Here is an 11,393-nt window from a genome sequence, read left to right on the forward strand (position 1 = left end):
CACACAGTACATGACAACAAAGACAACAACATCAATTAAAAATACAGGACCAGATGGGGAAATAAATACAACATTAAAAGTTTAAGTCCAAGTGTGCCCTTATGTGCAGACGGCACCTATTCTTCACAGAGTTAAGCAGAGAGATAGCAGAGGGTACGAAAGACAATTTATATGTATTTGTTTTATCAGGTTAGGATTATCTATTGGCTGAGCGAACTGCCTTCTTCCTGACATCACTTCATGTCAATAGGTCACATAAAATATGTAAAAATAACAATTAAATCTGTTTATCCATTATGAATGCATCCTGGGTGCAGTTTACAATACTATTGAAATTCGCAAGAATATACGCATTATTACATTTACGCTGTTATATCATTATTTTGGCTTGTTCATTCCACTCCAAGTCTATGGTCTCAGTTATTTGTGTGAACTCAATAACATTTTAAATAAAGTTCATTTTGCTTTGTATTGTCCATATTATGATTTAAGATTCCAATTATTTGAGCAAGTTGTAGTTAAAGAGATGAGGCAGGATATAGATCTGTTAGTTTGGTTGTTCAAACATTAAAAAAAAATGTATTGGCAGACTTTTTAGAACAAGCATGGGCTAAAAGTAAGACTGCTTTGTAACGGAAGGGCTTTTGTTGTTGTCTGGTTATGTTTTGTGAATGAGATATTTGACACTATTTGGACAATGTGTGGGTTGCACTGTTGTGTGTTTTATTTTGTTATTTGTTTTGTGCAAAGTGGAAATGTTGTGTGTGGACATTCCTGGTTGGTATCTACATATAAACGGCTCATTCAAAAAGGTAACAAATACAAGTTCAGGTGATTTCATTTACATTAATGAAAACATAGTTATTAATACTATATTCCTTTTGTGCCAATGCATTGCCCCAATATCCTATACACCAGACCAAGAAGTCTCTTTGAGGAATGAAACACTAATTTAAACCTGCAATAACTAATTTTGGCCTATTGGAGGCAGCAGAAAAAAAGCTGAAGACACAGCACTGACAAATTGAAGTTGATATGGTGAAAGTGTTGGCAAACAGTTGGCTATTTACACATCCAGATACAGAGCAACCTTAGCATTCATTGGGAGTTGAGTTCATCTGGCAAACGCAAGTCCAATATTCTTTTAGTTTTGTTTTTGGTCTCGATGATATCTGCAAATGCACCACTATGTTAACCAGCTAGTAACTGACTTTGTCTGTTTGGTATTATTTACCATATCTTACTATTGACTTGTTCTTTTTAGTTTTTAGTTGTGTGAACTAACTTTATAGCCTAACCTTATTCTTCTGATTAAGTGCAGAGACTGCCTTTTTTTTTTCTTCTTTTTTTTTTTTTAAATCTACCTCCCATTTTGTTTCCAGATTTGGAGGTCAGAGGTCAGATTGACTGATAGTCCTGTGGATTTGACCCTCTCCCTCTGTCAGCTTGTTACGGGTTAGTAAGAAAGGGATTCTCCAAGACTCTTTGATTATTCTCTTAAACTCTTATGATGAACTAAACCTTCTTTACGCAAAGAATAAATACTTAAGAGACTTTGTTGAGTGAAGCCTTATTTCAGATCTCACCTAGGTATTAATTTCTACCACACTACTGATGAGAGCCATTAGACTGGACCAAAAAAAAAAGGAAAGTTGTTGGCTGTAAAAGACTCACCCTGTGGTCAATGTTAACAGAGAAGAGAGGCTGAATGGCATTTACATCTTCGTTGTTTCTCTGGGCCTGGAACAAAGAAGATGGACCCTTACAACTCAAAATAAACAAGTCGGTCTTTTAAAAGACAGAACATTGCAAATACAGTGGAACTTATTAAAACTATGCATCACACACTAACCTTCCGCAGGGCACTGTAGGACTCCTCATCGAAGAATTTGACCTGATATGTTCCAGAGCTGGCCTGTTTATGAGGAAGACTCCAGGACACCTGAGGGAATAAATCACATTGGCAAATGGTTCTTCAATAAGCTTGACTAGGTTTTAAGTGACTGTTTATCTGAAGAGGGATTATGACCCTTGAGACTATCAGATAACAAAATAGGAAGGACACACTCTGGCCGTCAAATGTGTTTTTGTATTAAATGGTAGGGGGTTCAGGGTGGTCCAGAATAAGAATAGGAGAACTGTGATTCACAATAAGCCTAGCTAAATGCTCTACACATTGTGGCTATATGATCAATGTACAGTAATCAGTACACATGAACATGAGGCCATTACCATACCTGGTACTTGCCAACATCCTGGCCTCTAGTCACAGGGAACTGTCTTCCATTGACATCAGCATACAAAGTCACACTCTGGAGAGAACAGAAATGAGCATCTGTGAGTCAATCGCTCAGTAACATCACTGTATAATCATAGTGTCTGTCTGAAGTGCTGGGAGGTGGACTGTTACCTGAGCTCCGTTGGCACAGGCCAGGCTGAGTTCAACGATGAAGACAGACTCGGAGGAGATGACGGCGTCAGAGGTGGTGTAGGCCGACGGGGTGATTGCTGGGTCTGTGCAGGTCTCTCCTGTCACCACAGAGAGCAGAGTTGAGGTTTGCTAACTAGCTAAACATCCCAGACACCAGTGAATCATCTACACAGTATTAAGAGTTAACATTTCTTAAAGACTCATTTTCCACCTAACGTCAAATTGGGAAACAAATGTTAGGGATTTGATGAACTAGCTAGCTGCTAGCTAAGGTTGGTTAGCATTACAGGCTACTTATTCTAACCCCGGTTAACCTCTCCCACCAGTCCTACGCCGACTTACCCGAGCAGGCGACCACCAGCAGAGCGAGAAAAGCAGCTATCCGAATCATTTTGGTATCAGAGAGGTTGTCTCGTGTTGTTTCTGAGGTCTAACTGCTAAACTGCTAAACTGCACTGGTCCTCTCACACTAACTGAAAGGAAGTCCACCTCAGCTTACTACTGCTACACATCTGCGGCTGCGCCACAGTGACGTGAACTGTTGCGACGCAAAGCATTCTGGGACAATTGCTCTGTCGACACGTCATCAAAGTGAAATATTTTATATTATAATATGTACTTTGTATTTTAATTTTTTTTCTTCAAATATTATGTCGTACCACACCGGATTTACCTAAATATATTTTTCTTTTAATATATATTGTAAATGATGTGTGGCACATTGTTTTGGTCTGATGTTTAAGTAGTGGTGGAATAACCAAGAAGACTAATTTACTTGAGAACAAATTTTAAGTAGAGCGATTTAAAATTGTTTTTTTTTATCACACATATAGGCTTATTCGTGCACCATAAAATGCGTATTATAAAAAAATCTGAAAATGAAAAACGAAATATAAATATAGGCACTGGAATCTTGTTTTAAACACCACGGAATTAAGGTATCACGTGATGTGGCAGCAGCACAACCTTCTGGTGACAAAAATCACTGTTGTATTTGGAGGTGCAGACAAAAACAGCATTCTGTTACCTTGTGATGCTTCCTTTGATTTGCTTAAAATGCTTAGGATTTTATGCTTCAGTAATAATACATCTACATAATATACTGTACGTTTCACCAAGTCCTGTATTCAAATGTTTACTTCAAGAGAAAAGAAAGGCATATCAGCACAATCTACTTAATGTCTGTTCAAGGTGAAGCTTTCAACCTTTACACCATGCTTGATAGTTTGAGTAATAATGCTGGTATTGTGCATTTGGAGTTTGATGAGTTACTGACCATGCTAAGACTTTTACTTAAATTAAATAGAACTTTCATTAGAGAACATAGTTAATCTGTTTTTCCTGCTTTGTAAGTCGAATTGTCTGTTAATAGTCCTATTTGCTTTCTGTTATGATCAATGGTTTGAGTCAATCAATTACCATAATAAAGCCATTTCTAAAAAGCCCCAAGCTCATTTGGTTATTCAGAACTCATTAATCAAGACACATTTTTATTAGTAAATTGTTCTAACTTTTAAAACCTTATAATAATCAAGGCATATGATATACATTCCACATTTCCCAGTTACTCATGACAAAAATAGAAAAAGCATTCAGAATAGAAAAATCATTATTTGGCTTCACAGATATACAAATTATAGTGTGAAACAAGTTGCAAATAATTAAATCTATACAAATTCATCACAACTACAGTAGTTGGTTTTTAATCAACTGTGTGACTACCTCATTTTGGTAAACATTTCATCAATATACGTGTACTTTTACGTACATATATATGCGGTTGTGGACTAAAATCACTGAGCAAATTTTTCTTGAAAAGGAAATTGTTGGAAATCAACACCCGCACAGATGTAGATATAAAAGTCAAAAGTTGCATAACCACATTTAGCTGCACACAAAAACACCTGTGCATTTCAAGTAATCCAGTTTCCAAATTGTACTGCAGGTCTGCAGTCACAGCAGGGTTCTGCTATACAAAACATGAATTTAAAAAGAAATTTAAAAAATAAAGTGGGGAGCCACCCAATGGAGAGAAGCCTAAACCAATCATATTAACCTCTGAGAAGTTATTATGGGTAATTGAGTTCAATTTTCTAGACAAAGAAGTGCTGAAAGCTAGTGTCTGATGGCATTAGATGGCCACTATAATATTAATCTCTTTTCATGTCATCTACAGATGCCTCTCAGTCCAGTGGAGCTGCTCCTCTAAAGAGCCCTGCTCCTATCCCCCTGCGCCCATCCCTCTTTCCTTTCTTTTGGGGAGCTTGGGCAGAGGGAGAGGAGGCGGTGGAGGGATCCTGCAGTGCTTGCCGCGAGAGAAGTTCCATGAAGACAGAGTCCATCTGGCGACAGACCTCCTGCGAGATGAAAGAAACAATGGTGAGTAGAGAGGAAAAATAAAAACTGTTATTTGCTTTCCCCCTCTGAGTACATGAGATTCTAATCAAGTTTCACATGAAAGTCATTAAGTACTATTTTCATTAAATTGTAATTAGATGCTGCGTCGGAAAGACATTTTCATAAAAAAATAAGAGGGGTTGTAAGTTATCACTAAATTCAAAATTTTTATCAATGCTTTAATATAACTACTTTTGGGTTTCTAGGTTGTGAAAAAACAAACATCCATCTTACTCTTTGCCTGGTGTTCTTTATTATTACACTTTATTTGCCTTTTTAGCCGTTTAGCTGAAAACCTGTCCAAAAGGATGATTAAACCACTTGCACTCTGGAAAAGTGTTGCAGAACATCTGAACCAAAAATCCATTTATTAGGAACAGAAGACTTCATGGTAGTAAAAAGATTAAGTTTCAGAGGACTTATTAAGACAAATAATCTTTAAGATAAAGCAGTGGTGAATTATGAACTCTTAAAGCCATATTCATAAATTACAAACCCTTTAAAAGGGTGCCTTGTCACATAGTGGGTTCAGTAATTTAAATGAAAAACAAGACATACCTTGTCTACTTTGACAAGGTCCTCAGAAGAGGAATGTTCCTGCAATCTGTATGCAGAAAAAGAAATTTGAAAAACATTCATATGAATTTCTCCCTCAAAAAAATAAGTCAGTTCTAATGCTGCAGCATCCAGTGACACTCACTCTCTGCGCACATAGCCAGGAGAGTGGCCCCGCCGTGGCTTGCACTGTGGCCCGACGGGAATTTGGAGCATTAACTTTCCACTTGAAGTGATGCTGCCCCCAACTTGTTCAGCCATCAACCTACTTCGGTCAATTGAACCACTGCTGTTGGCTCTAGGACGTTCTGCTTTTTTGTGCGTTGGCGCTGCAGCCAATCTTGCGCCATTATCAGCTGAGGATCCTGTTTCCATCTCTGCAGAATACCACATTGAATTGAATAACACCCCTACAGCTTTAGAGAAGTGATAATCTAAGATAAGCACATAAAACATACCATCTTTGATGTGGGTGTACTCTGCTTCTACATCTCCTTCTTCAATGATAGGCTCACTGCAAAGAAGGAAAGCCCTCAGATAAACATGCCACTGTTCATAATGGCCATGAGATGCGTATGAACGTCTTCTCTTACCCGTCATCGTGTTCCAGCGTCATGCATTTTTCATACACAGGCCCTTGCACTTCGCTCTGGCTGGGGAAGATGCTTTCGTGCTGGAGAATGATGCTGTTCACCAGGGCGTTGATCTGAGGCTGCAGGGTGACAACATCATCATCATGAGCCCCTCTTACCAGGCTGGGGCCAAAACACACAGCCAGGTTGTAAGGCTGCATCATGTTTTCGTCGCTGTACTGAGACACACTAGAGGCAGGGACACAATGAAGGAGGTGGGGGAGGGGGGGTCAGAATTTTAAAGTTGTGGCATGTAGTGGAAACTAAACCAACTATTTCCTGATGATGATTTTGTCTTCCTCTTACAATTATCCAATACATGTATGTTAGAAACACAATATCAAAACTTACTTCAATCCATCTCCTACAAAACTTTTCCTTTGAAATGTTTGGTACCACATTGAAGCCATTTTCTTCTTTTAGTTTGCTTTTGTTTCGTTGCAATACTTACTGGTGAAGGAACGCAAAGAGGTATCTCATGATGATGATGACAGGCTCAGGGTAGGAAGATATGACCATTTTAAACTGAGCTGCTCTCTCTGTCTCGTTCTTTATTTCTGACAAAAAAAGAAGAAAAAAAATACATAAGTTAGATAAGCTCCTTCCATACACAGTCAGCCACACTCATTTGACATTTCAACACATGCACCCATGCACTCACGAGCATGCTCCAAGAGTTGGCTGGTGCTGTCGATGGGGAAGAGAGGTTTCTCCAGACATCTGAAGTACAGCTTCAGCACTCCAGCAACAGAGTCCAGATCATATCGCCGCTCAGCCAGGGGGTCCTCTCCTGCAGGAGAAGCCCACAGCATACTGCCCCACATTATTATTGCTCCACAGTGAGAGGAGCTACTCCATAAAATTGAGCCATACGGGTCATGCTAACACATACACACACGCTTACCTCGCTCAAATGCATCCCTCAGGTTGTTAACCTCCATCTGAGATCCTGGCACTCTAAATATCCCTTCATGGTGGAGACCTGATGGACAGCCAGATTACTTCAATTCATCAGTGCTGTAAAGTAGCTTTTAGATCCAATGCAAAAAATGTAAAGTCATATGTAGATGGTTATGCCATTAAAGCATCTTTAAAAGAGTTTTTGTAGAAACATGGGACAGTCACAGTTTAAAAACAAAGCAAAAAAAAAAAAGTTTTTGACAGTCTGACTGAAGTCTGTTTCAGCCAATTCAGGTTAGTGTTGCCCAGTCAGATCAGCCGCAGGAGGATATGACATTGCTGTCTGCTATTCAGTGGCTTTCTGATGCGATCACTGTGGGTGCTAAATCTGGAAAGTTTCAAATTCTACACAGTGGCTTCAAGTCTTACTATATATTTTTTGTCTTAAATATATATATTTGCAATAGAGGTGCTGTTATACCATTACTTCAGTCTTGAATACTCACCATTGAGGTTGATATAGCAAATGCAACTTTCCACAACAATTGGAATCTGTTGTCCTGAAGCCTGAATGAAAAAATATGAAGTGATGAATTTCACAAACTTCAAGTCACTGTTATCCAATGTGCTTGAATAGGAATTGGTGACAGTGTAATCATGATGGTAGCCACCTGTATGAAAGACAGCATGTCTCCACTAAAAAGTTTGTAATTGTGCATCGAATTGGCATTTGAATGATTCTTCCTGACACGCATTGACTTTCCATTGTGTCTGCAGAGCCAGAGAATACGTTAGACACAGTAAGCTTTATTTTGTTACAATTGTGTAATATGTACAAAGTAACATTATTCACAAGTAAAAGAACACAAATCACTTAAAAAAAAAACGTTTATAACTGTACCCAGGCTGTCCATTTGATGCTTCTGCTTGGAGGGCAAAAGGCACAAGACGACAAAAAAAAACAAAAAAAAAAACACAAAACAAACAACCATTAAGAAGAAATCAGGAATACATCAGCATAAAAAGAAATAGGAACAGCAATTTAGTGAAATAGAACACCCCCATAGTGCACGAATTGTATTCAACTGACACTTGAGTCAGCATTGTATCTTTCAGCATTGGTCTGTGTGAATTGCAGAAGTGATACCTTTTTCCACAGCCACTTTCAGCTGGTCATGTTTGGCTTGCAGTTTAGATACCAGGGAGCTGGCTGAAAGGTGATCTTTTACTCTCTGTAAAATAAATCAGATTTAATTAAAAGTCATTATCATTCTATCCCCATCATTTATTGTGGTTCTCATGCATCAACACATCTGCATATTCACCAGCTGCATACCATTTAAACCTACCTAAACACTATTCTGCTATAGTACTACAAAAACATACTCACAGTGAAATAGAGGTTTTCCATTTCCTGCATGTTGGCCCTGCGACGGGCCACACTGGGCTTCACTGTTAGGTTCTCGGTGCTGCCCTCCTGAGACAAACCAGTGCTGGGCTCCAGATCATCATCACAAATACTCTCCAGCAGGAAACACTGGGCTGACAACATGCTCTTTCTAGCCTGTGGAACAGCAGCAAGAGAGAAACACTAAACATTATGCTTTGGCAATTCTGTACTGCAAAATATGAAGGTCTGAGGGGAACGGACTGTGATTGCAATTATGTTGCATTTAAGTACCTGCTGGAGAGGCCAAAATGTTAGTTTGAGCATGTGAATAATACATACAAAAGATTAAAATATGATGGGCAGTGCTAATCTGGACATGGACCAGCACATTTCGGGCTTAATTTTAGCAATGTACATCCAATGAGCCCAACTAGAGTTTAAGTGACTGACTCAAACATTCACATATTCCTGCCATTTGCTGATCTAAAAGCACGCTGGCCAGGTTTTGATTCATTTCTATAAAACCTTTATATATAAAAAAAAGAAAAGAAAAAAAAGAAAAAGGAAAAGAGATTAAATTGGACAGTTTGTAGTTCTTTCCTCATGTGTTTAATAGCTTGACGTCACAGCTTTACTCTCCACAATTTCCATCTACTTCAATGAAATAATGTTAAGAAAGCGAGGAAAAACTGAATAAATTTACAGCCGGGGCAGAACTCTGCCCTGAACTTGGGTGAGTTGAAACACATGTAGATGTGTTGTGGTGGTTGTGGAACGTACTTTACCTCCTCAGTTTCCTGGGTGACTGCTTTCAGTCTGCTTTCTATCTGTTTGAATCTGGTCTCCAGATCGCATCCCATCTCACTCTCTGCACTGACCTCGGAAACCTGAGATACAGACAGACAGAGAGAGAGTTGGTGCCAAACAGCTGAATAATACACAAAAGACAAACTAACACAAAGACAAAATACAGACCTGGTCTTCATCATGGGGCTGATAAGGGAAGCGAAGGGGCATACAGAAAGTGTTAAAGTGGTCCTGCAGGAGGCTATCTCTGTCCTGGCTCTGGTCCAGTCCCGACACAGTGCTTTGGAGATGCTGCAGCCCCGTGCTTAAATTCTGCTGGGACCGCTGCCGACTGGACAGGTAAGCCTGCAGCACCCTGCCCAAAGAGAGGTGATATCCCACATCTGCACACTAAGGGAGACAAATCATATTTCACACAATATCAATATCACATATATAATTTGGGTGCTTTGAGATGAAGATAACATCCTTCAACATACAGTATTTTAAATGATATCTGGTATAATATTCACACCATGTTGCAAAATTTTTAATGTTTGATGATTGGCCCAATAGGGTTTGGTAGTAAAAGCCAACGTTTAAACACTAAAAAATACTGATGATGCACTTACATCTATGAGAGTAGAGATGTCTTGCAGGTAGTACTTATTTGTGGAGGCATTGGCTATAGCCAAGTTTAGGAGGTACTCGTTTCGGGCCTTATTGCACTTCAGGTAGATCTCCTTCACCTTACCTTGTCTCTGTGGTACATACAAAAAATCATCAATAAGTGGGTAAATAAGACATATACACGGATGATACTACATAAAAGGACATTTACTTTTTCTATCAACTTCTCCAGCTTCTTAGCATTACTCTGCTTCTGCTTTTCCTCTTGTTTCTCTGCCTCCTTTAGCTTGCCCTCTGCACTCACATAGTCTGATTGGTACTGGTAGTATGTCCGCCATGCCTGCACACAGACACAAACCTCAATGCATTCTTTTTGTTGGTTTAGGAAACGGAAAATGTTTCGGGTGGTTGCTTTTCTCACTTACAGTTTGTAGCTCTGCAGTAACCTTGAGTAGTCCATCTTGTAGCTGAGTGCAGATGTCTTTACTCTGGGTGCAATGGAAATACGCCACAAAAGGGAAATGGCACAACACAGATGGAACATGGTGAGCCACTGAATTTTTTTTTTTAATGTCAAGTGTTTAAGAGAAATACAGGTGTCAGAGTCATAAAAGGATAGTGGTAGCAAAGCAGTCAGGTAAATTACCCTGTCCAGACTTGTCAATCATAATGAAAGACTGTTTGGTAGATGCCAGTGTTCATATTGGTACCTTCTTGGCAAGACGCTGTGTGTACTCCAGGCATTGTGTGAGGGGCTGGATGAGGAAAGTGCTGCAGGACTCACTCAGTCCATTGTGGTCCCTACTTTCTTGGCGGGTCTGGGATAGCAGAGCCAGCCACACCTGGGCCACCGAATTACTACTCGGCTCCTTCCTGAGCATTTGAAGACGGAAAGGAAGCCACTAAGATAAACAATTTGTAAGATACAACCAGGAATTCTTTGTAACAGCGTTCTCAAATGAACTGCTTGCTAATTCAGTTCATATTGAGTGATAAGGATTGCCTTTACCTCTTGATCCTGGAAGTGAACCTTTCAGCAAGTTTCTCCAGGGAGCGGGCATACTCGCTCTCAACTTCACCCCGCCGCCGCAGGTAGTCTGTCAGATCCTGCAACTGCTGGCTCTTCTGCTCAAGTTGCAAGTCTAACACCTTCAATTGGTCTACAAGCTGGCAACGGATCTCTAAAAGGTAAAAAAACAAAACAAAAAACACATATGAGACGATAGTACAATTCTGAAACCCTGTGGGTGAATTTTACTTCTTTTTCTTCACAGGAAAAGCGCATGTTGTTGAAAATGGGGTGTGATGAGAGAGGGTTGTTAGAATGGTGCAGATCATTTTTTTTATACCTTTGATTTGTGTGTCGTAGTCCACTATACCAACTTTCTCCTTCCTGAGTTTTACATGGTACGTCATTGTTGCTCCTCCTGGGTGGAATTCTAAATAAAAAGGAAGTAAATATTGTATTATCTCATAACGTTGATGAAATACCAGCTCCTCTGTTCCTGTTTTTCTCTTACATATCATAGTGTACTTTATGTGCATGCAAGCTATTCTGATCTTCTTTGCTGGACAAAGTCTGACACACGCATGCATGCATGACCTATGACCCACTGCTGCACCAAAGCATGCCTTTCTAAAAACTTCACATTCAAAACACCCCCTTTCTCCC

General features: G+C 39.5%; 2 protein-coding genes across 3 annotated transcripts in view; both read right to left on the bottom strand.

The window, feature by feature from the left end:
• Window positions 1–2,995, bottom strand: part of ssr4 (signal sequence receptor, delta) — a 4,507-nt gene extending 1,512 nt beyond the window's left edge. The window contains exons 1-5 of the mRNA XM_034877077.1: window positions 2,774–2,995; window positions 2,411–2,529; window positions 2,238–2,312; window positions 1,853–1,942; window positions 1,675–1,740 (exon numbers count right to left, since the gene is read on the bottom strand). Coding sequence (XP_034732968.1) covers window positions 1,675–1,740; window positions 1,853–1,942; window positions 2,238–2,312; window positions 2,411–2,529; window positions 2,774–2,822 — 399 coding nt within the window. The 5' untranslated portion in view covers window positions 2,823–2,995. The remainder of the gene's footprint in view (window positions 1–1,674; window positions 1,741–1,852; window positions 1,943–2,237; window positions 2,313–2,410; window positions 2,530–2,773) is intronic.
• A 1,598-nt stretch (window positions 2,996–4,593) lies between these two features.
• Window positions 4,594–11,393, bottom strand: part of LOC117947757 (rho GTPase-activating protein 4-like) — an 8,406-nt gene continuing 1,606 nt past the window's right edge. The window contains exons 2-22 of one of the 2 annotated variants that reach the window (XM_034877002.1): window positions 11,071–11,160; window positions 10,731–10,902; window positions 10,432–10,594; window positions 10,147–10,209; window positions 9,933–10,061; window positions 9,724–9,852; window positions 9,281–9,502; window positions 9,091–9,192; window positions 8,306–8,479; window positions 8,063–8,147; window positions 7,817–7,841; window positions 7,587–7,686; window positions 7,422–7,482; window positions 6,920–6,997; window positions 6,677–6,805; window positions 6,467–6,572; window positions 5,977–6,204; window positions 5,842–5,897; window positions 5,529–5,760; window positions 5,387–5,432; window positions 4,594–4,788 (exon numbers count right to left, since the gene is read on the bottom strand). In XM_034877002.1, the coding sequence (XP_034732893.1) occupies window positions 4,615–4,788; window positions 5,387–5,432; window positions 5,529–5,760; window positions 5,842–5,897; window positions 5,977–6,204; window positions 6,467–6,572; window positions 6,677–6,805; window positions 6,920–6,997; window positions 7,422–7,482; window positions 7,587–7,686; window positions 7,817–7,841; window positions 8,063–8,147; window positions 8,306–8,479; window positions 9,091–9,192; window positions 9,281–9,502; window positions 9,724–9,852; window positions 9,933–10,061; window positions 10,147–10,209; window positions 10,432–10,594; window positions 10,731–10,902; window positions 11,071–11,137 (2,541 nt within the window). In that variant the 5' untranslated portion in view covers window positions 11,138–11,160 and the 3' untranslated portion in view covers window positions 4,594–4,614. Of the gene's footprint in view, window positions 4,789–5,386; window positions 5,433–5,528; window positions 5,761–5,841; window positions 5,898–5,976; window positions 6,205–6,466; window positions 6,573–6,676; window positions 6,806–6,919; window positions 6,998–7,421; window positions 7,483–7,586; window positions 7,687–7,816; window positions 7,842–8,062; window positions 8,148–8,305; window positions 8,480–9,090; window positions 9,193–9,280; window positions 9,503–9,723; window positions 9,853–9,932; window positions 10,062–10,146; window positions 10,210–10,431; window positions 10,595–10,730; window positions 10,903–11,070; window positions 11,161–11,393 lie in introns of those variants that run through there. The other variant, XM_034877001.1, reaches the window with a different exon arrangement.

The sequence above is a fragment of the Etheostoma cragini genome, chromosome 7, assembly GCF_013103735.1.
Source record: "Etheostoma cragini isolate CJK2018 chromosome 7, CSU_Ecrag_1.0, whole genome shotgun sequence".
In the NCBI taxonomy this organism is placed as follows: Eukaryota; Metazoa; Chordata; class Actinopteri; order Perciformes; family Percidae; genus Etheostoma; species Etheostoma cragini.